Source organism: Quercus lobata, chromosome 2 (assembly GCF_001633185.2).
Source record: "Quercus lobata isolate SW786 chromosome 2, ValleyOak3.0 Primary Assembly, whole genome shotgun sequence".
Classification (NCBI taxonomy): domain Eukaryota; kingdom Viridiplantae; phylum Streptophyta; class Magnoliopsida; order Fagales; family Fagaceae; genus Quercus; species Quercus lobata.
The window spans coordinates 30,731,065-30,756,005 of record NC_044905.1 but is presented as its reverse complement, the minus strand read 5'-3'; the positions used below and the strand labels follow the sequence as shown (position 1 = coordinate 30,756,005).

Below are 24,941 nucleotides of genomic sequence, written 5' to 3'. Positions count from 1 at the left end.
AAACAAAACTTCTTTCGAAAGCTGGAAAACTGGTGCTGGCTAAAACTTCTACGGCTCCTGTGGCAGAATACTACATGTAGTGCCAGTCTCTCCCTGTCAAAGTTTTTGAACAAGTGGATAAGATTATAAGAGAGTTTGCATGGGGTTCAACAGAAGAGAAGAGAAGGTTGCATATGGTTATATGGAGTACAGTGACTTTGCCTAAAGAATTTGGTGGGCTAGGTTTGCACAGCATGAAGGACAGAAACCTTGCCATACTAGCTAAGCTTTGTTGGAGGCTAGCTAGTGAGTAGGAGGCCTCTTGGGCTAAAATGTTAGTGGCTAAGTACCTTTCCCACAGTAAAGTGACAAAGGAAGGAAAAAAGCTACCCTGCTCTAGTGTATGGACTGCTTGTAAGAAGGGAGGTCCAATTTATGTCAAGGGGTTGAAATGGTCTGTAAAGAATGGGGAGACAATTAAGGTCTGGAATGATTTTTGGCTACCCTTGGGCACATTACGTAATCTCATCGAAGGACGATTGAACTGTGAAGAGGAGCATATAACTGTTAAACAATGCTTTGACTCCAATCATGAATGGAAAGCACAAAGCCTGTCATTTAAGATACCAAATCACATACTCAATGCCATTAAAGCAACTTTGTTGTCTTACAACCGAGAGGTAGAAGATTCACTTCAATGGGCATATTCCAAGAATAGGTTCTTCTCTCTAAAATCAGCATATTTATTGGCAAGGGGTTTAAACCCTTTGAACCTTGACACTGTGTCAGTAGTGTGGGTGTGGAAATTTGAAACATACCCCAAGATACAATTTTTTCTATGGCTATGTCTGCATAATAGTTTGCTTACCAGGGAAGTTCTAGGTTCAAGGGGTTTAAATCTTGACCCCATTTGTAGTTTATGCCACTAGAGCAATGAATCCATTGATCACCTCCTAAAGGGCTATGTAATGGCCCAAGAATTCTGGCAGGAGCTACAGTACCCGCTTTGCATAAAGGAGACCTTCAAACTACCTCTTGGAGAATGGCTCAAGATTAACTGCAAGAAAGACATCAAATCCAAGTGCATGGGCATCCCCTGGAAGGTTTTATTTCCTATGGGGGTGTGGCAAATATGGCTGCACAGGAAGAACTTTATTTTCAGGACAGACAAGGTGGATCGGCTGAACTTTAAGAGATGCATTAAAGAAAGTATAGAATCTTTCTTTATTGGCATGAACGCCAAGTTGCCTAAAGCCAAAACTGTTGTTGTAATGGGATGGGAGTAGCCACCAGAGGGTTGGGCAAAGTGTAACTCAGAAGGATCAACTCTTGGGAATCCTAGAAGGGCAGGGGGAGGAGGTGTGATCGAGAATCATGAAGGGGAGTGGATGAAAGGCTATGCCAAGCCTCTTGGCTGCACCAACAGTTGCATGGCAGAACTGTGGGCCTTAAGAGATGGCCTGATCTTGGCCAAAGAGATGGGACTGAATAATCTCATTATTGAACTTGATGCCTTAAGCGTAGTATTGCTCATGAACAATAATACTGCTAATCTATTAATGGAACCATTGTTGACTGATTGTAGGAACCTGGTGAGAGCGATACCCAACAAGTAGATAATTCATGCCTATCGGGAGGCCAACCAATGCGCTGATATGTTGGCCAAATTGGGTGCAAGTAGTTTATCCTCTTTTGTTGTATTTTTTAATCCATCGCCTGTGGTGGAAAGTATTATAACTTCTAATAAAGCTAACTTGCTATGTAATAGATTGGTTATTTCTTAGCTTAATGTAATTTCCGGGTTGACCAAAAAAAAAGACAACATTATTCTCTACATACACTAAAAAAATTTCTCATTAATGTAAGAGTGTGTTTGGATTGGGCGTTTTCTGCCCAATCCTGCGTTTGCGTTTTTCAGTTTTTTTTTTTTTTTTTTTTTTTTTTTTTTTTTTCATGCGTTTTGGGTGTTGCGGTTACTGTTCATGCACTGTTCAATGAACAATAGCCGCAAACTTTGACTTTTCAAATTTTTTTGGACCAATCACAGCACATCGTGTACTGTTCACGGACCCACAAATTTCACTTTTCAGCAACTTTTTCATTAAAAATGGGTCCTACGATACTATTCACACATTTAAAAATTATTTTGCTACAGTGTTTTTCAGTTTTCAGTTTCAGTTTTCAGTTTTCAGCTGTATCCAAACGGACCCTAAGATGAAGTTTTAATCCAAAACATAGACTCACAACTACCTCAAAAAAAAAGAAAAAGAAAAAAAAAAAGATCGACTCACAAAGGCATCTTTCTCATGACATGTAAAAACCACATGCGTGAGATACATATTATGAGATAAATGTCTTGTAGAATAATTTTTCACAATCATACAGAAGTCCTCTGTCCCAACATTTGTAATAAAAAATAAATTTAAAAAAAAAAAAAACCTTTTTCTTGCCACCATTATTAATCGAAAATTTTAAATTATCCAAATTCTGGCTGCTTGGCGAAGAAGAATAGAAGAAGCACCAGCTGATCACAGTTGACATAAAGAGAAAATAAGTAATAACTTCCCTCCCACGCATCAAAAATTACCAAGCAACAAAAAAAGTCAAGGCTGAAGACCAAGAAAAGAAGTTCAGAACAGAGAGAGAGAGAATGGAGAGCGGATTGGTGAGACTGTGCATTGAAGCGGCGTGCGAGAACCGAGAGAGCGTGGAGAAATGGCGGAGACAGAGGCGGAGTTTAGAGCGATTGCCTTCTCACCTCGCCGACGCTCTTCTCCGCCGCCTCATCCACCGTCATCTCCTCTTTCCTTCATTACTCGAGTACCTCTTCCTCTTCTTTTCTTCTTTCCAAATTCTGAGTAATTTGAGTTATCACTGAATGAAATCGATGATAAACACTCAAATTTTACCTTCATGTGTGCGATTATTCGAATCTGGACTCAGTTAGGGAGGAGATAATTTAGGATTTTTTACTGTATCATTAATCATTTTCTTTTCCTAGATTTTCTTGGCAACCAAACAGATCATTACGTTAGTGTTTGATTTTCATGCATCAGAGACTAGCGTGGTTGTTACTTGCTATATGTGTCTCATTTGTTAATCTGAAATTATTGTAGCTGAATTGATTTGTAATTTGCTTAGAATTAGGGTTTAGAATTTTTGGAAAATGAATCTATCAAAGTGAAGCCAGAAGATCATATAAATTTTTCTATAGCTTGTATTCGTGAATCGGAGGCAAAGAAAGAAAATGCAGATTGAGATTTTGGCTTTTTTTTTTTTTTTTTTTTTTTTTGGTTAGTTTCGGCCTTTTCGTATAACTCAACTCTCAAGTAGTTAAGCAAATCTTGGTTAAGATCATCATTCTGTTCATCACAACAAATTAGGAAACATAGGTTCTTATACAATATCGAATTTGTTTTCCTTTTGTCTTGTAAGATTGTAGTGTTTATCTTATTAAATTTGGTTACTGTAAGTTATTTATTTATTTATTTATTTATTTTATTTTTTAATACGTGCGAGATTGGTCTTTGCTAAACTAGATTTGGTTGGGATTGTAGAGTTTTCAAACATAGTGTGGAGAAGATTGATCTCAGAGGTGAGAACTCTGTGGATGCCGAATGGATGGCATATTTAGGAGCGTTTCGTTACTTGCGTTCCTTGAATGTTGCGGATTGCCATAAAGTTACTAGTTCAGCTCTTTGGCCTATTACAGGTATAGTTAACAAAAAATTATCATATATATGCAAGGAAGGGGTTTTTTGGGTCATATATGTGTATGTAATGTTTCCTACTAATCACCTTCCCCAAACCCTGCAAAAATGGGAGCTTTGTGCACTGGGTATGACCTTTGTAAGGTGCTAAGACATATTTGCCTTTAATTCTCCTAGATAGAAACTTGATTTATATGTTATTGTTTTCTAAATCCATGGTTTGACTTAATGACTGGGAATGCAAAGGATTCTTACATTTGGCCAACGTTTATGCTGTGTCTAGGGATGACTGGTTTAAAGGAGTTGGACCTTTCTAGATGCATGAAGGTTACTGATGCTGGCATTAGGCATATTATATCCATTTCAACGTTGGAAAAGTTGTACGTATCAGAAACAGGTCTCACCACAAATGGAGTAACACTTATCTCTTCACTTAAAAACTTGTCTCTCTTGGACTTGGGTGGTTTACCAGTGACTGATCAGGCACTGAGTTCACTTCAGGTACTTCATTTCGCTTTAATTTAATTGTTCAGATTTTTTATATTTAAAATTACATGGTATATAATTGTTTTCTCGTGTCTTTTTGTCCTTCTGGACCATGACTTATCCATGACCTTTGTTTGACATTCCATGCTTTTGTTTAACTTAAACCCAATATGCACATCAAACATCCTCAATATAAATGGATGTTTATTAGCTGAGTAGACAATAGTTTTCTGCTACAAAGAGCTAATGTGACATGATAAATGCATTCTAGAAATCAAGATGGTGTTCTGATTTTTGTGCATCAATACTAGAGGGATCTCTTGAACATAGTTATTTGATCATTTGATTTCTTTGTCATAAGTATTTGCTTGTCCTCATTTAGGCAGGCCTAAAAGTAAATCAGTAATGTTTATGCACATTTTATTGGGTCTAATGTGTGGGATATTGGAGCTAGTTCAAATGTGTATTTTTTGCCGAATTGGCCTTTGAATTTCTGGAATTTCAGAATAATTTCTCACTTGCAATCAGTATTTTCATATTTAGAAAATCTGTATTGATTATATCTCTTGTTTTTTTAGGTACTTACAGAACTACAGTACCTTGACATTTGGGGAAGTGAAGTATCGAACAAAGGTGCTGCTGTTCTCCAAAAGTTCTCTAAGCTGAGTTTCCTTAATCTAACTTGGACAAATGTCACAAAGTTGCCAAATTTGCCATCTCTCAAATGCCTACACATGAGTAACTGTACCATTAGCTCTTTACTTGAAGGGGATGGGGGTAAACCTCCATTAAAAAAGCTTATTTTCTCTGGAGCTAAATTTGAAAATGAGGCTGAGGCCTTAATGCATATTGAAACGAGTTTTCTGTCCTTTTTGGATGCATCCAACTCTTCTCTTCAAAGATTCTGCTTCCTACCTAATATGGAAGCACTGAAACATTTGGATCTCAGCTCGAGCATTATGGGAGATGATTTAGTCAAACATGTTGCATGTATAGGAGCAAATTTGAGAAATCTAAATCTCAGCAAGACAAGAGTCAGCTCTGCTGGAGTTGGGATTTTAGCTGGACATCTTCCCAATCTTGAAATTCTGTCACTATCTTACACACCAATTGATGATGTTGCTGTCTCATATATCAGCATGATGCCTTTGTTGAGGGTTGTTGACTTAAGCAATACCAATGTTAAAGGTACAAATTATTCCGTACACTTGTTTTAAATAAAAAAAAAAGGTGCATACCACAGCAGTGTGTTGTGGGCTTGTCTTGTATTGGCTTGGATTGTCCATATGCCATTGTTTCTGTGCCAGTTCCTCGATGAATAGACAATTTTTATGATTTCAAAGATAACAACAAAGAAAAAAAGAAAACATAATAATACACTTCGTCAGCATGCGCACTAGCTCCCCCGTAATCCGCTTGTTGCAATTCTCAAACTACCTCATTTTTTGGATGATCAATGAGTTAAAGGATTTCTTTTATTGGCTGGGTGACTAATAGGTGTTACCAATTAAACTCTAAATATATGTCGATTATGTGGAATTTAACAAACCATATATTCGTTACTTTCTTCTTCTTTTTTTCCTGATAATGTAACGTTAAGTTCTTTCACTTGTACTTTGTATACCTGAATTGATATTTGTTTTTGTTTGTTATACTGTGAAACTTCTTTCTGGAGAGGATGGGTTTTGGGGAGAAGTGGGGGAGATGGATGAAGATGTGTATTTCTACTGCCCGTTTTTCAGTGCTTGTTAATGGGTCTCCAGTTGGTTTCTTTGGTAGTTCTCGTGGTTTTCGCCAAGGGGATCCTTTATCTCCACTCCTATTCTTATTGGTAATGGAGGTGTTGAGTAGATTGTTGAAAAGGACAGAAGATGGAGGCTTTCTCAGTGGTTTCCAAGCAAGTCCCAATGCAAGTGGTGGTTTGCAAATCTCTCACCTTTTGTTTGCTGATGATATTATTCTCTTTTGTGATGCATCCGAGGAACAATTATTACATATTCGTATGGTTCTAATTTTCTTTGAAGTTATCACAGGACTGAAAGTAAATGTTGGTAAGAGTGAGATTGTGCCGATTGGTGAGGTTGGGAATTTGGATGCCTTAGCTCGAATTTTATGTTGTAAGATAGGCTGTTTACCCATGTCTTATTTGGGTATGCTTTTGGGGGCACATTATAAGGATTCCTCTATATGGAACCCTATCATTGAACGGATGGAAAAAACGCTTGCAGGTTGGAAGCAGTTATATTTGTCAAAAGGGGGTAGACTTACTTTATTAAAGAGTACCCTATCAAGTCTTCCTACGTATTATTTATCTTTGTTCACTATTCCACAACATGTGGTAGACAGATTAGAGAGGATTCAGAGGAATTTCCTTTGGGGGAGTTCTAATGATGTTTTTAAATTCTCACTTGTTGCTTGGGAGAAAGTTGTGTGGCCCGTGGAGGTAGGTGGCTTGGGGATCTGGAAGATTAGGCTATTTAACCAAGCTTTGCTTGGGAAGTGGCTATGGCGATTTGGGAATGAGGTCACACATTTATGGAGGCAAGTTATAGCTTCCAAATATGGGGAGGCCAGTGGGGGATGGTGTACTAGAGTTGTTAGAGGGACGCATGGATGTGGTATGTGGAAGAACATTAGGAAGGGGGTTGAGAGCTTTTTTGGTCATGTGTTGTATGCAGCAGGTGAGGGTTTTCATATCAGATTTTGGTATGACCCTTGGAGTAGCTCTACTGCCCTGAAGGATTTATATCCGGCTATGTTTGCTATTGCTATGGATAAGTCAGCTATGATTTCTGATATGGTTGACTATGCACCAGATGGGGGTGGTAGAAGCTGGAACTTACGTTTCCGTCGTGCTTTTCAAGATTGGGAGACAGGGATCTTTTATGATTTTTTAGGGCATATCTCATCCAAGCTACCTAGAGGGGGTGATGACACCATGATATGGCAATTGAACCGTAGTGGTGTTTTTGATGTGCGCTCTTTCTATTTCTCATTGCTAGCAGCCCCGTCGGTGTCTTTTCCTTGGAAGAGCATTTGGTGTGTTAAGGTCCCTAAAAGGGTGGCTTTCTTTTTATGGACAGCTGCTAGGGGTGGGATTCTTACTATAGACAATCTTGTTAAGAAGGATTTACCTCTTGTTAATTGGTGCTGCCTTTGTCGATGTGAAGAGGAAACTGTGGATCACTTATTGATCCATTGTAAGTATGCTCATATCTTGTGGAGTGAAGTCCTTCGTTTGTTTGGGGTTCAGTGGGTGATGCCCAAGAACGTTGTTTCTCTTCTCTCTGCATGGTGGAATTGGTTGGGGAGTCACACTTCAAATGTGTGGAATATGGTTCCAGCGTGTCTTATGTGGTTAATTTGGAAGGAACGCAATGCCCGGACTTTTGAGGATACTGAGAGACTTGTAGATTGTGTGATGTCTTTGCTGCTTAGGACTTTGTTTGAGTGGTCCCGTATTTGGGGGTTTACGCATTGTCATTCTTTGTTTAATTTTCTTAATTCTGTTAGCCTTTCTTTTTGATTGGTTTGTATTTTTTTCAGTGCAGTGAGTTTACTATTGTAAATCCATTGTACTTCTATTATCAATAAATTTGTTATTACCTATCAAAAAAAAAAAAAGTGAAACTTCTTTCTGGATTTTCAGGTTTCATTCACCTGGAAGGTGCTGAGCCAGACTTTTTTCTCTCACTGAAAGCACTTGAAAGTCTCAATCATTTGGAAAGGTTGAATTTGGAGCAGACTCATGTCAGGGATGCAGCTCTTAAACCTTTATCAAGCTTCCAAGAGTTGAGAGACTTGTCTCTTGGAAGTGCTTCCCTTACAGATGTCTCCCTGAACTACCTGTCATCTCTCCCAAAGCTGACAAACCTTAGCATTCATGATGCTGTGTTGTCAAACAATGGGCTCTATTTATTCAATCCCTCAGCGACTCTAAAAAAGATGGATCTGTACGGTTGTTGGCTCTTGACTGAGGATGCTATTTTGTCATTCTGTAAAAAATATCCTCAAACTGAAGTAAGGCATGAACTTGTACATAATTTGCCATCAAACCCAAATGGCTCTACGAGTCCATCTCCATCACAATTAACTTCAAGGACCTTGCTGGTGAACCAGAAGCAGGGGAATATAAGCATATCTCCAAGTTTTGTAGGTACGAATTTTTATTCATTAATTTTTCAGCTGCAGCTTCTTATAACCCTCCCTAATTTCATTTTCAATTGTTTTGAAATAGATCAAAGGTTGAAGTATGACAGAGAGGAGCTACTAGCACTGCGATATTCTTCTTTGTCTCTTGCAATTCCTCTTGATAGAGGCAGTACAACTTCCCAGTTGCTAATGAATCAAAGCTCTTCCATGTCGTAATTTACTGATATTATTTCCATAATCATAGCTGTTGCTCTCCTCCATCTGTTACCATGGAAAATGAAATTGAAGTGGATAACAGTAATGGCTCTAACAAAGCCTCTTCCTTCAAATTTATTCCTATCTATGTGATCGGGGAACCTGGAGCTAAAAATGTCCTTTGTGTCTGATCAAAAGGTCCAGACCTGGGAGAGCTAGAACTTAATTGAAATAGTCTTTACCATTGATTGGAGAAGTTCAACATGTTGGTGTCGTCCCTATGGTTTAACAAGAATAAATGGAAGATTGGTAAGCAAAAAAAATACTGCTTGTGAAAGTAGCTGAAGCAGCTCTGAACCTTCTCTAAGAATACCAAGAGGTTCAACACAACAGTGATCCCAAAGTGCTCACTCTGAGAACATTGGCAAGCTCTCCAAGCTGGTACCTACAATAAATTTTGATGGTTCCATTTTCAACAACATAACTACATCTAGGCAAATCATCTGAAGTGAGAGCGATGAAAGGTCATGGCATTAGCAAGCAAGAAAGACAATCCAGTTCAGAATTCAAAGATAGTGGAAACAATGGCAGCCCTTTAAGCAGTTCTATTCGCACAAGAAGTTGGCTTCGAAGACAGTGTTGGAAGGAGATTCTCATATGATCATTTGAGCACTGCAAGAGGAGGCTCCATACACTTCACCACAGAGCCATTTGATAGGGCTTACAAAACAAAGGCTTTTCCGGAGCTAGGTGCTATGAGCTATGAGTTATCCCATGTGAAACGTGATGCGAATATGGCTGCCCATCATCTGGCTCGGCATGCATGCAATGTATATGAGCCGAGTGTCTGGCTGGAGGAAGCTGCAAGCTTCCTCTCAGCAAGCCTCCAAAATGATGTATTTGAATTCTAATGCATGAAAGTTTCGCTTAAAAAAAAATCATTATTTATACGAGTACGTTTCTATCAATTCCTACAATCCTCGGAGCATTGCTAATAGTATAGGTAAATTTGCACCTAAATTTTGGCTGTTTCGATATTAAGGGTCCATTTGGATAGAGGGGTTGAAAAGTAGGAAGATAGAAAATAGAAAGATGATAGAAAAGTTGGAAGATAGAAAAATTTTTAACTTTCCCTCATGTTGTAAAGTTTGAGAGTAGAAAAGTGGAAATATAAAAAATGTAATTTGTATAAATTTACTTTCATGCCTCTAATAGATAAAAACTGTAGGGACATAATTATTCAGCGACCCAAGAATGACACTGGGCTTGTATGTAAAAGGCCTGAACAATATAATTCATAGAGAGTGGGCTAAAAAGGCTGGACCTTGGTCGTTGAACGGCGATTTAGTCATGATTTTCATGGAAACTCATACGAAGGTAGGTTGGGCCAAGATAGCTAGGCTTTACATCGGTGTAGCTCGGAGGGTTTGAGTCCTCGGACTAAGTCCGAGGAGCATCACATTCTTCCCATTCTTCTTTTTGTAGGATCTTTTTTCCTCCTCCTTTTCCCCTAGCTCTCTTCCTCTTTTATACCAGTGTTTACTTCCCCTTTTTCGTTTTCGTGTCAACTTTGCCTTTTTGGGATATTGACTCGTCCTATCAATCCATACGTCAGAATGGTTGGGAAAAGTTGAATAGCATGGTCTGGAGTATGGGCTTGTCAGACGCAGGGCTCCACATTGCGGTGTTGGTAGCTTTCTCCCTTGTCCTGCTCTTGTACTGAGTTTGTCCTTTTCTTCAGGCGTTTTGTGAGGTGTTGAGCGTGAGATCGTCCTCGGCCACATTCTTGAGCCTTTGAGGGGCTTTCATCATACGTCCTCGGCAGTAAAGTTCCTCAGTCTGGGCTTTGGGCCCTGAATACAAAGTGGGCCGGGACCTCAGATTTCGGGCCCCACAAAAACAAAAGTAACAAATTAGAATATATATATATATATATATATATATACAAGTGGGAAGATAGAAAATTTTTTAATTTTTCATTGTGTTATTTAGTTTGAGAGTAGAAAAGTGGAGATATAAAAAATGTAATTGGTATAAATTTACTTTTATGCCCCTAATAAATAAATAAAAAGTAAAAAAATTAGAATATATATATATAGAAACACATGGATGAATAAAAAGAAAAAAAAAAAGAACCAAATGAAAAGTATAGAAAATGACCAAAAAAATAAATAAATAAAGAAGGAAATTGTAAAATCCATTTTTTTGTCGCTTTCTATTGGCGGCTCAATGTTGGTGACTCTGGTAAGCTAGATGAAGGACTCGGTGAAGTTGGTTGCTAGCTAGAGTTTGAAGAGCTTAAGTACACAAGGAGATGGTAATAAAGTTGCTTACAGTTTAGCTAGGCTAGCTCTGATATTACCAAATTGTACTGTGTGGATGAAGGATGTTCTATTTCGCACTTTACCTTTTGTTCAGGCTGATTTGGTCGCTATTTAGTTTATTTCAATAAAAGTCTTTTTTCTCATGAAAAAGAAAAAGAAAAAAGTACACAAGGAGATATAGGTTTGGAGGGTTTATAGTCATCCATATACTACAACTATTCATGCTAGTGTAGTTTTCTGACGGGTGGTTAGAGGAGGTTTTTTCGCTGGGGTGATCAAGTTTTCCTTTTCAAAAACATGTTTTGGTGTTTTCGTGTGGTTTGATTTAGTTTCGCATTTACATATTGCTCTCTACATGCTTAAGATTGTTCTTAATCTTGCTTGCAATATGAAACTTGTCTAAACACTTATATTGGACTAAGTTGTTAGTTTAATACTAAAAGTGATTAAGCTGTAAAACTTTGATTAAACGGTCTAACTATTGTGCTATGGTGTTTTTAGCAGATTTCAGAAATTATAAATAATAAAAAAAAGGAAAAGGACAAAAAACTAAAGAAGAAAATTAAAAAAAAAAAAAGAAAAGAAAAGAAAAAGGAAACAGTTGACACAACAAAAAATGACAAAACGGAAAAGGAAAAAAAAAAAAAAAAAAAAAAAAAAAAAAAAAAAAGGTAGAAAACCCAACACATTGTACTGTTGTTTCACCAATTTTTTTTTTCCTCTCCTTCCAACTAGGGGTGTGCTATGTGCATGGATTAAGTTGGATCAAGTTGAGGAGTTTTTTCAACCCAACCCAACCCACTATAATGAGTTAAAAAAAATCCAACTCAACCCAACCCATCACCAAGGACGGAGCCAAGACTTAGAGTTTAGAGGGTAGCTTTGTTACTGGCTGCGTGTAGCAGCTTTGAACTCCAGCTTTGCTGCTTAACCGTTAAGTGGTTTTGATTTATTTATTTATTTTTGTGTGTTTTTGATGTGTGTGTTGCTTCTAAGTAATGACAAAATTATTTCATTTTAAATTTTTTAAAGGGTCAAGTAGTTTGTTTTTGGTAAAATTGTTTAATTAAATGTAATTGTTTTTAGCTTTACTAATGGTAAGTTTTTTGTTGGGCTAATTTTTTTGGACTTGTATATTTTGTTTTAGATTTTAGATCTATAATTTTTTTTTTTTTTTTAAATCTGCAAACTTTTTTTTACAAATTGCTGATGTAATAAGTGGTTATTGGTAAGTTAAAAATTGATGTAAGGGGTGGGCCTAGATGCTAACCAATAAATGATGTAGAAAATTTTGTGCTCATAGCATTACTTGTAAAAGAATTAATGATAATATTAAGGGGGAAAAGTGTAATTTTATAGAAAAAAAAATTGCTATAATTAGTTCTTATGTAATACTAATATTATAAAAATAAAAAAAATGGGGGGGGGGGGGTGGGGGAAATTGCCCCTCAAGGTCCAACTATGCCTCTGTCCTTACCTATCATAGGGGTCCAACCCAATCCAACTCAACTCACATGAATCGAGTTGGACCATGAATTGGATAATTTTTTTTTTTAATTATTATTATTATACAATTGAACATTAAAATAACACCGCCACAAATAAGAGCAAATTCATAATAAAATAATCATGAGCATAACACCAAACAAATACAAACTATATGAGGAAAACTTAGGTTTTGAGTTTTATTTGGGAAAATGGGCAAAAAACTAAATAAAAAAATTATATAATATATTTTTTAAAATTTAAATATATATTAAATATAGGTGAGTCAAGTCGGATTAGGCAAATTTATGAATCTTGTGACTCAAACCTAACCTGATCCACTATTAAAAAAAAATTTCATAATCCAACCCACCAATCCTTAAAAACTGACCCAACTAGATTGGTTAAGTTGAATCGAGTCTGTTTTAGCAAATTAGCTGCGCACCCCTTACTTCCAACCAAACACCCACTAAAAACATTTTCTCTCCACTTTTTTCTCCTTTTTTTTTTTTTTTTCCTATCCTCCCTATTCTACCTCCAACTAAAAGAACCCTAAAGCTAACTACCTTTTCAAATACACTATCAACAGCTTTCTTGTTCTTTTTAACTAGTAAGTTTAAAACATTATTATTACTTTTGTTCGGTTTTATTTCTTTTTCAACGGCTAGATCAAAGAATTTTTTTTTTCTTAATTCTCTCTCCTCTACCCCTTTATCTTGTTCCCATATTCCTAAGTTGAGGGTCAAAGGCATTGCTTCCCAATACTCTTCTGCAAGAGAAATTGTCTTCATGCTTGCCTCCCTTGGCATTCTGGACTAAAGAGTCCCTCGCGATTGGAGCTGTAACAATAGGAGCCATGATTGGCCATTACAAATCACTTGGGTGGGGTCGATTAGGGTGCTATGACATGCTTGCCTCCCTCGGTGTTCTGGTGCCACGACAGCACGCACCTTACAATGGGAGCCATAACAATACGAGCTTTGATTGGGTACTCTGAATCAGTTTGGGGGTCGATTAGGGTGCTACGATGACTTGCAACATTAGGAATTGGTGTTTTGTGACGAGTTCCTGGTTGATCTACGATCTACAACTAGGTTTGTGTGGAGTGGGTGGTGATTGATTTAGTAGTGGAGGAGCTTCTTGATTTGGGGATATGGTTCATGTCATGGTTTGATTCATGAGGGTTTGGATGGTTCAAGGGTGACAACATGGCCAAGTATTACATATTGATACTGTGACAATTGGAGAAAGAAAATATAAATAGAATAAGGTGGTGGAAACTGAAAATGCAGATGAGATAGATACATCATACAGTGACTCCAGTATGGGTGGTGGTTGTAGCTTTCAGCTTATCTGTGGGATGATATTGGTGAAAGACACCATGTTTTGAAGAAAACTATTTTGGCTATCTTGTTGAAGATGCCCAAACCCTAATGAGGTGCAGGATGAGGTAAGGAGAAGGGGTTAAGAACAAATTAGTCAAGAACTTTATTGTCCTTTATGAAAACATTAGCTTCATATACAAGAGTATGTTTATATCAATTCCAAGAGTCCCCCCTAAAGGAACTGCTCTTCATTAGATATATTTTACTTTTAATTTTATCAGATGGTATATGGATACCCATATATACAGTCACAAGAATAAAAAGACTAAAGCAAAATGCAACGTGTTCGCTAAATGGGAGAAAATTCTAGCTCCAGAAGTGAATTCTTCACACACGGGAATTGTTTGCACTCTTGTACATGTTGTCAATCACATTCTGCGCAACAAAGACAATGAGTCATTAGTTTCATCGCCAAGGATCTTTTTCGATCTCATTGGGAAAAAAAATAAAATCTTCTTAAATGTGAATTGGCATATAGAAATCAATTGAATAAGTGATGCATGAACTAAACAAGTTGATGGATGAATCAAAACAAAACTTTTTATACCACCAAGCCTTCGTATATTAGCAAGCATAGTCTCAAAAGGCCCACAACCATGTAGGAAAAAAAAAGCAGCAGAAATTCTAATATTTGGTTTCTAGATGCATTATACTAAACTTTACAAACTGCATCTAGGATTAGGATATAGAGCACTGCCTCCGACCATGACATTCTGACATAACTTACATATGCTCCAAAAAACATAGATATTTCTTTTACTGTGAGTAAATCAGATCGTCCAGTTTTGCAAGTGTAAAAATCAGTCCTAAACTTAAATGGGAAGTTCACACAAACATGTAATGTGAGAGAGAGAGGAGTGACCTTGTAATATTTAAGCATCTGGGGCCTCTTTATTTTATATGTTGGTGTGATAAGGTCACGTTCTATGTCAAATGGCTCGGGTTCAAGGTGAACAGCTTTTATAATCTCAAATCCCTTCAACTGCAAACAACAAAAGTTAAGATTTACAAAGTGCTTAGTCATTTTAAGTCAGAAATTTATTCTTTAGTCAGTAAAGTGACAACAAAACACAGACTACTGAAAGAAAGTAGCAACCTTTTTTTCTTTAGCAACCTTTGTGAGCTCCCCAAGAATGTATTCTTTAGCCCTGGGATTTTCACAAATAGAATTGAAATCCCCAGTGACACTATTTTCTACAGCCCAACGTTCAAGTGCTTGCTTATTGGGGTTCACAACAGAGACTAGGAAGGACTCGAAGCTGTTTCCATAGACCCATATCTGAATTTGGAAGAGTAATAACAGTGTCAAAATAGTGCAGATTTCACTGGATGGATAAAAGCTGGAATTATACTTAGCCAACAAAACATCAAACCAAATCTTCGAAATCATATGTGCTTGATAAAAAATATAAAAAGGATAACCTTAGAATTAAGTTACTATGAGATTGTTGTCACCTCTCTCCATTGTCTCCCCCAAAAGAGGTGACTGTATTAAGCATGCAAGTATATCATACTACGAAAAAGGTCAAGACACAAATCTTGCAGGTGTCTTGTATGTGAGATGTGGTTCAATAAGTAAAAATCAACATCATATGGACATGCTGACACTGTATAGCACTATAGTGTTTGTAACTATTATTCAACAACAGCTTTGCTAATTAGATTTGTGCAGGTGTCAAATGACAATGTCACAGACAGTATTGTAGTATCCACATTTTGCCTGCATACAACCAAAGAAAAGAGGAAAACAGAAGGATACACTAAAAAAAGTGCTCACTAAAAGGCATACCGAATCAATGGCTGAAACATTAACATAAATGTTCTCCAAGTTTTCAACGGCAACATATTCTCCTTGAGAAAGTTTAAAAATATTCTTCTTGCGGTCAATGATTTTCAAGCTTCCATCCTGTTGCCACTCACCAACATCCCCTGGTGCAAAGATCGTTACCAGCATGGTTAACTCATAAGCCAATTAATGATAAGTGACTAAACTAAAATCTAAAAGAGACACTGATATGATATGGTCAAACCTGTATGGAACCACCCATCAACCATGACCTCTTTGGTGAGGTCTTCACGTTTATAGTACCCTGAAAACAATGTTCTTCCTCTTACACATACTTCTCCTCGTGGTGTGTTAGAAAGGGCATCATATCCCATTTCAGGAACAGATTCTAGGCACACATCTACATTGGGTACTGGAGGGCCTACTGTGCCAAGCATTGGCATTTCATTTGGTAGTGACACAAATGTCCCCGCACAAGTTTCCGTCAGACCTACATTAACATTGATACAAAATAAAATGATCCATGTTCATCATGTAATCGAAACATGTAGACATTCAACGCAAGCACAAAAAGAAAAGAAGCCATTTAGTAAGCAACATGAATTAAAGATTGACATACCATATCCTTGAAGAACATGAGCACATGACACAACTCGCAGGAAAGCTTCTACATGAGCAGAAAGAGGTGCTGCTCCAGATAGAATAAGGCGTACCCTACCCCCCAACCCTTGCTTTACCTGAGGACATCACAAAAACCAATGAGATTCAAATGAGAAACTGGAGATAGATATAGATATTGTTAATTATGTCTAGAGGGGGAGCAGGAGGAAACCAAAGAATGTATCAAAGTGTGTATCTCCCTTTGAGACTCATGTACTTTTGGACACTTTGTGTTCATCATCATGAACATAAAGCGTATTTGATTTTCAATGAAATTAAATTACTAATTTATCAAAAACAAGAGTATAGAATGTGTGTATCCAGCACCTGACTAAAGACAAATTTGTCACAAATTGGAGATGCCTCTTCATGTTTACTCCCGTTCTGCATGTTATGATGCTTGCTGCAGCAGATAAAAAAAACATTTTACAAGAAAGGTTATGATCAGATCAAGAAACAACAATTAAGTGATCAACTGGGCACTTAAGAGAAGTAAATACAACTAAACTAAACTCAACAAAGCCTTAAACAAACAACACATGTATGGACTAAATATAGCTGTAGATTTAAAGCAAACAATAATCCATGCAGAATGATCAAATAGATAGTAAAATTAGAGAAGGATGATGACACAGGACAACCAGAACGAACTAAAAACAACAGGAAAATAAATGGATATGACCTAAGAGTCAGCACCTGGGCCTGGCTTAGAGTCAACACCAAGCGGGAAAACCACTAGAAGTCAGCATCTAGGGTGGACCTAGAGTTAGCACCAAACCAAAGAAAGACCAAACGGCCATTTTTTTCATTCATCAAAATATCAACTATCTCCTCAAGGAGTACAATAGGTTGCTTATAAAGGATTGCTAAACCCTAGTTCTAATTGGCTAGGAAACCCTAATTGCCTTACTACAAAAACAACCTTGCATTCAAATTAAAATACTAATAGCCTAATAAACTACTAGGACCTAAAACATAAAAATACAATTGACTTGCAAACATAAATAATACTAAATAAAAATCTTCTTGCGTCTCCTGCATCAGATGGTTGGCACAAAATGAAATTAAACAAATAGAATGTCTAAGGTGAAAACATTGGTGAATTATCTGAAAGTCAACTGTAAGGATATACCATATGACTTACAGAAAAACAAAAGGCATGCACAAAGCACAAAGCACAAGTATATTTTATCTGAAAAAATGAAACTGTTAAGTGTTAACATATTCTTTCTTGATCTCTAGTATTTCCATTGGTGAGGAAATGTTTACTGCTTCATATCTGAGTTAGTAAACCCAAGGATACCTCTCTCTCTCTCTCATTATAAGACTTGAGATTATGAATTAGGACTTACAATGAGTATGCAAGATTGAAAAGCGTCTTTTTCAATAAGCCCCCTGAAGAAATCTTCAGATTCAATCCTGAAAATAAAACAGAGCATTTATTATATCTTGACAGTTGGAGATGCAAAATTGTTCATGCATTCATTTCACAAAACAACTGCACATAGAATAAAAAAGTAAAAAGCACAGTTCAGTTGCCCAACTTTAAACAATGCACATAGCAGGACATTTTTCTTACTGATATAACAAATTTTTCTGATTACTTTCCACAAATGTACAAGAAGCAGAAACCAAACTCAATGGAACTTTCAGCCCAAACAGGAAGTTTACCTGAGTAAATTCTATCCAACACACGGGGGACAGCACAGAAAATTGTTGGTTTTAGCTCCCCAAGGTCCTCAACCAATAGTTTGACATCCTGCAAAAACATCAATAAGTAATTATGACATTGAACTTCTATTGACTCAGAGAGTAATGCGTAATCATACTTACCCCACGCCAGAACCCAATTGAGGCCCCAGTTAAAATAAATAGCTCCTCAATCACCCGATCAAAGATATGAGCAAGAGGAAGATATGAAAGATACACATCTTTGTCGGTCAGCTAAAAAAGGAAAAAGAAAATGATGTGTGAGAAGTCAGTCGGGAAGATAAAAAGGATAAATCAAATTATATAGCAAAATGCATAAGCATCTCATGTCAAAAACTAAGTTCTACTCACTACATTTTTAAAGGATTTTTTCCCCATGTTTAAATAAATGAGATGTATATATGTTAAGATGGGAGGGAAACCACCTTTTCATTAACACTCTCCAGAAGGCGCTTCACCCCAGCTAAAAGAGCAATAATGCTATCATTGGATATCATTACACCCTTGGGATCGCCTGTAGTTCCACTTGTATACATAATAGTACAGATGTCACTTTTCTTTTTCACAGGAAGATCAAATTGTTTACCTTCTCCCTGCAAAAAAAAGATATCCAAAACTTGAATCAGAACTAATAATTATATACAAATAACAAGAGCATTGGACAAATCATTTCTGCAGGTTCATGAATAACAATGAATTAAAAAATTCTGCATTTCAAAAACATATAGAAATCTTGCATTCCAGATTGACCTCTTTGCCTCAAATGCTAGAATTTGCGATTCCAATAGTAACATAGATGGTGATACAATTTGGTCCACAGAATAAGATAACTTATTTAAAATATTCACCCTAATAGTAGGTGGATTTTTTTTTCTTGTATCAAAATTCATAACCATTTAACAAACACAAATATCAAATATATAACCTACCAGTTGCAAAAATTCATCCCATGAATATATCACCAATCCAAACTTCTCAACTTCCTCTCTTTGTTCGTGGGTAACCTTGCCAAAGCTCACAAGTGCTACATAATGAAATACATATAATTTATTCTTACTGGCATAAACATAAATAAAGGAATCTAAAAAGACAAGCCTAAGTGCCTAACTTCTTTTTTTTATAAATAAAAACATAATTCTAACTTACTTTTAAGGTACTGAGTTGTGCTAGGAAATGTTTTCAGCAGCTGAAAGGGCAAAGGAAAAGTCAATGAGAAGAACATTCTTAGCATACGAAATCGTAAAAGCTCCCAAAATGCCAACAACTTTTTCTATTACACCTTGTCAAGTATCAGCTAAGCATAGAATGACTAGGTAACTTTACGAAATGTGCCAAAAACAACTTTAATCAGAAATATGGATTTAAACACGGTAACAGGTGTACCTCAGGAATTTTTTTTTCTTCAGCAAAAGCAATTGAAACCTCTGCATGGTTTATAACAAATTCCACCGCACCAGCACCTAACCAGCAAATCAGAAGATATCAAACAGCTATGAACACAATATTGTACATAAGTTCAAGATTTAAGGGTAAATCATATAAATTGTCTAATTTTGGAAACAATGTTAAACACCTTACATATAAAAAACTATAAAAGTCCTCCTTAGTACCCTGAGTAAGAACTTGGGTTTGTCTATTAGTGAAATTTAATTGCATGTCCATGTAGAACTATTTAAGTGGAAATGCATACCTAAACTGTCATATAAAGGAACACAATAGAGCCCATGAGCATTGCAGGCCTGCAGTGGTTTTTCAGAGTTAAATCAAAATTTTCCAGAGAAAAAGCGTGCATAATATTCTAGAAACAATAATAGTGAGTGACAAGGGACAGAATACAACAAACTGTATTAAGTTCCAGAAAATAAAACTAACTTTTTGTGAACGTTTTGCAACAATTAAAAGACTAAATGAAGATTAAAGAGGACTTCAGGTAACAATATTGATGACAAAAGTAAATTGAAGACAAAGGTGGTTCAAATAGACATTTAGCTGATCAGAAAAGTATCAGTTTAACCAATATCATTATCAGCTAGGAACAATGAAAGTCAATGACAACTAAAGGACAGAGAACATCAAAAACTGGTATAAGTACCATAAAAAGGAACTAAGTTTTTGAGAGTGTTTTGCAACAATTAAAAAACTGAATGAAGATTAAATATGACTTCACAGGTAACAAAATTAACAACAAAAGTAAATTGAATAAAAAGGTGGATCACATAGCATGACAAATTTAACTAAATAGATATAATTTTCAGTAATCAAAATCATTATTGACCGAAACAAAAGGGGGAGAATAAATTTATTAAGGGCCATAAGCTTTGAGCAATTATAAAACAAAATAGGAGTGTGAAGTCCACCCAAGCTTTCTCATTTTAATTTGATAGTTATTACAACATATATCTTCTCTCATGACTGACATGGGGGAATCTGAAAAATAAATAAATAAATAAAAACTAATATTAAAAGGCACCTCCATGCTTATAATCCATTCTGCGCAGTTGGCACCATAGATACCACATTTCGCTCCCTACAATCAAGCAATAAACATATGTAAGCCTCACAAACACATAAACTACAAAGATGATACTTCAAGCAAACCATTTGTCAAAAACCTAATACTTACTTCCCCCAAACCACAACTCCGCATTGCATTTCCAACTTTAATCACCAAGTCATATACTTCTTTATAAGTTTGCCACACATATTTACCAGGCTGCAATGATAGAAAGCCACAATATTACACTATAACTCAAAGTCAAACCAAGTCATATAACAACAAAAGCAATCCACACGCATAAATCATTCACAAGATCCAATTTTTTTTTTTTTTACCTTCCCATTCACGGATTCACGGCGACCAAGCATCGGATTATTCGGACATCTCTCTACGCTCATGCTGTAAAAAAACATGAAAATTTTCGAGTGATCATCATCTTCCTAAACTCAATTCAATTTCAAATTTTTAGCACTAACAAAAGCTATTATAGTAGTATTTAATTGAAAATTTATAGCAACAATATTTCTTCAAGAAAATGAAGTGCTTTGGACTGAATTTTTATTTATTTTGATTTCCAGAAATTTGATCAGGTTCTTAATTATACTGTGTTACAGAAATAAAGCTTGTTGAATATGCAATTGAAATTCTCAAAATTTTTGAATAGGAAGAACTAGTATTTTGCTCAAATTAAAGCAATTAGATTCTAATTCTAGTAATTAACATTCCAAACACTATCTCTACATGCTATAACGAGAAAATGAAAATAGTGCAATAAATCCAATTCGAAATCAAAGTTCTGAAACCACGGTAAATTATTAAAAAATAAAATAACTTTTTGTTATGAGGAAACATGCAGTCAACTTTTCGTCGCGAAAACGATTTGTCTATTTCGTTCCGTGTAGTTTTAAAACCAAAAAAATAATAATAATAATAATAATAATAAAAGAGAGAGAAAATTACAAAAGACTCTTTTTTTTTCTTTTAATTTTCGTTTGTACTTTCCCGGATTTTCCGAGCAAACAAACAGAGAGAGAGACGTACCGAAACACGTCCCAGCAACTGTCCATTCCTTGAATCGGCGCCGGAAATCCATCTTTGGCGAACAAACTCCGGTACACAGGTCCTACGGATGGCCTTCCATCTTTAGCTTCCTGCGCTTTCTCCACCTCCACTAGATAGTTCTTCTGCGCCATTCTCACTCTCTCTCTCTCTCTCTCTCTCCGTCAGAGTCTGAGTTTTTCTTCTCACTGATAAAAATCTGAAATGAATGAAAAAGAGTTTTGTAACTTTTTTTATATTGAAATAGAGAAAAGGAGAAATAGTCTTTTTTAAAAAAGAAATAATATATAATAATTTATTAGGTGGCTGATTTTTTTTTTTTTTTTTTTGAGAAAATATTAGGTGGCTGATGTGAACTGTAGATATTTGGTAAATGCGGTTTCTTTTCTGTTTTTTCTTTTAATTTAATTTTATTTTTTAATTATAAAAAAATAATAATACTGCAAGAGAGAGAGAAAGAGTCGTAAGTGACGGAGTTCACAGGCCACAGCCAATTAGGGTTTTTATTTCTTTTTAAAAATATATATATTCCTAAAGGTAATAATTAGATAAAGGATTTTTAGGTAAAACTGGTAGAGGATTGGTCAACAGAAATGTGGAATTCAAGTCTTGATAGGACTTTTCAATTTGGATTAGGTTTTGAAGATCTCAATAGGTGGGTCAATCTATTTTTAAGGATAATTTGATAAATAAGAGATTGATTTAAATTATAAATACCTTTTTTTATAATATTAAGATTGCGATTGGAATTAGCTTAAAAAGACAACTTCTTTTACTATTTAATTTATTTTTGTTACTATTTATGGGTCTCATTGCACTTTTTAATACTATTTATGGGTCTAACTGTATTATTTCAACTATCTTTTAACTTTATTTACAGTATTATCAGTAAAAAAATTTCAGTTTCACTTAAATAAACTGTTCCCAAATAGACTATAAGAAATCATAGTTAAGCGATTTTTGGATCTACACGAATGGGAAGATTATTTGAAAATTGAGATTAAAATTGATTTTTTTTTTTTTTTGCACAACTTCATTTAAATATATATATATATATATATATATTTCTCAATTCTCAACAACTTTTTTTTTTTTTTTTTTTGAGAATCTTCTCAATTCTCAACATGGTAGGTAAGATTAATTATTATTATTATTATAATAATTATAAATAAGTCATCATACGTCTAGAAAAGATTGTCTTGATTTTTAAATCAATCCAAATTGAGTTCTCGTGAGTCATGAGTCTAATAGTATGTGCGTGTATATATATATATATATATATATATATATAAGTCAATTACTCATCCTGTCTCAATTTATTTGTTCTATTTGAAAAATCAAATTTTTTAAGGAAACATCATTTATTGTCTTGTTTGTCTTATAAAAATATATAAGTTTACAAAATTACCCATAAATAAATTTATCAGCTTTTAAAAAAAGAGTTATTCTTAATGAAACAACTAAAAAAGTGCTCCAATTAATTTTTTTTTTTTAATATTAGTAAGTTTTCTTTTCAAATAGTTTTAAAAATAAAGTAGAGGTATAATAGGAACATTAGTAAACTAATAATTTTTATTTTTTTAAAAAGGATAATATTTTGAGACATCCAAAAATAGAATAGAGGACAAACAAACTGGGACAGAGGTAGTATAATTTAATCTTAATATAATATTAATTTTTTAAATGACATAACACTATTTATGTGTACCTTACCATTTAAAACTCAATTTTACTTAATAAATTTTAAATGATGTGTTGTCCATATGATAAGTTGTTAATAGTAGATACAATAATAATGTCACTGGTAGACTAAGATGAGAACCAATAAAAATCTAATAATTCAATTGTTATGAAAATTATTTGTGTCTTAACATTATTCAAAATGATTCGAATTCATACAAATAGAGAGAAACTTTGTTCAATGATTTGTGAAAGAGTGGTGTTATGATGAGGGGTGTGAGCAATCATCTTACCATGTGCCATTTTTTTTAAGAAACAATGGTGTCTAGAGTTTTTTGAACATCTAACAATTCTCTCAAGTATGTATACCTTGAATTAGTTGAATATACATAATTTTACACTTTATTCGAAAATTTGTGTGCATTAACTATATAGAATTGTGTATGTTCTTTGTATACATTGAATATACCAAATTGTGTACATTCTATGAAAAATTGTGTATGTTGAATATATAAAATTGTGTACGTTCTTTTGAAAAATTGTATACGTTGAGTTTACAAAATTGTCTACATTCTTTGATGGTTTGGATATTGAATGTATAGATTTTACACTCTCAGTAATTTGTGAAGATAAATGTCCACATGTAAAAAAATTATGTACATTGAATATACAGACTTGAGCATTTGACAATTTTCTCAGGTGTGTGTACCTTGAATATATGGTAGAAATAACACATCCAATTTGACACAATGGATGCTATTTTTGCTTTTCTATCTCTCTTCTAATTCTATCCTCTATCCCATATTTCTCCTTATTCTCTCCTATTTTCTTGCAAATTCAGCATCATGCATTTTTTCTACACAATTCTGCTGTCTAGGTACCAGATTTCACCTTTCTTCTCATTCAACAAAAAAATTTGAACAGTGCGTATATAGCCTATAAACTCTTATTTGAGTAATGTTTAGCCAAAACACTCCAAAAAGTTGTGTACGTTGATTATACATAATTTTATACATTATTTGTAAAATTGTATACATCCTTTGAAGGTTTGGATAGTAAATATACAGATCTTACTCTCAGTAATTTATGAATAAAAATGTTCATACATTGAAAATTGTGCATGTTGAATATACAAAATTGTGTACATTCTTTGAAAAATTATGTACATCGAATATACATAATTTGATAATTAGGTATATTGAGTATTCTTTGAAAAATTGTGTACATTGAATATGCAAAATTGTGTAAATTCTTAGAAAAATTTTGTACATTAAATATACAGAATTGTGAAAATTCTTAGAAAAATTGTATTTGTTTGAATATATAGAATTATGAACATTATGTGAAAAATTGTGCACATTCAAAATGTAGATTATGTACATTGAATATGTTAGGACATATGTGAATCATGTTAGGAACATATGTCAATATAGAATTGGTTAATCCTTTGACAAAACGCACTGTACTTGTAATTGAGTAGATCTAGGATGCGTTTAATGCTTCAAGGAACAAGGTTTCAAGATTAAGTGTTAAAACCATGCAAGTCTGTCCAATAAACAAGTGAAGAAGTGCTGGATTTTAAAGTTCGACAGCTAGTATCTATCAAGATTTAAAAAGCTGCTGAAGCCCGATGCTCGACAGTTATCTCGACTGATAAGCTATTTATTGAGGTTTATGAAATTCAATTTTTCAGAGCTAATTTCAATCCAATCTGTGAATACATATTTGGACTTTCTTTTCTCACAACCCTAAACATATATAAGGATTGTTTTAAGGGCCGTTAAAGGGCGTGCAAGTGTAAAACAAAGTTGTGTTCATGCAAATTGTGACCGA

At 34.9% G+C, this 24,941-nt stretch overlaps 2 protein-coding genes across 3 annotated transcripts; one reads left to right on the top strand and one right to left on the bottom strand.

Annotated features, from left to right (window-relative positions):
- Positions 1-2,412: 2,412 nt before the first annotated feature.
- Positions 2,413-9,490, top strand: LOC115975301 (receptor-like protein 53). The gene is made up of 6 exons (XM_031096029.1): positions 2,413-2,799; positions 3,537-3,691; positions 3,973-4,190; positions 4,754-5,363; positions 7,825-8,331; positions 8,413-9,490. The coding sequence occupies exons 1-6, from the start codon at positions 2,630-2,632 to the stop codon at positions 8,541-8,543; spliced, it is 1,791 nt and encodes a 596-aa protein (XP_030951889.1). The 5' UTR covers positions 2,413-2,629; the 3' UTR covers positions 8,544-9,490.
- Positions 9,491-13,798: 4,308 nt separating this feature from the next.
- On the bottom strand, positions 13,799-21,643 carry LOC115975300 (long chain acyl-CoA synthetase 4). Of its 2 annotated transcripts, XM_031096026.1 has the most exons (19): positions 21,411-21,642; positions 20,705-20,768; positions 20,496-20,585; positions 20,343-20,399; positions 19,563-19,611; positions 19,256-19,332; positions 19,019-19,058; positions 18,802-18,896; positions 18,298-18,465; positions 17,996-18,106; positions 17,834-17,921; positions 17,515-17,581; positions 16,490-16,565; positions 16,122-16,239; positions 15,747-15,992; positions 15,506-15,645; positions 14,813-14,995; positions 14,579-14,698; positions 13,799-14,091 (listed from the first exon to the last, which is right to left on the bottom strand). In XM_031096026.1, exons 1-19 carry the CDS (start codon positions 21,560-21,562, stop codon positions 14,044-14,046), a joined length of 1,989 nt encoding a protein of 662 aa, XP_030951886.1. In that variant the 5' UTR covers positions 21,563-21,642; the 3' UTR covers positions 13,799-14,043. The 2 variants fall into 2 exon arrangements, with proteins under 2 accessions (XP_030951886.1, XP_030951887.1); XM_031096027.1 differs by lacking the exon at positions 13,799-14,091 and having other exon boundaries at positions 14,639-14,700; positions 14,814-14,995; positions 21,411-21,643.
- Between the last annotated feature and the right edge of the window lie 3,298 nt (positions 21,644-24,941).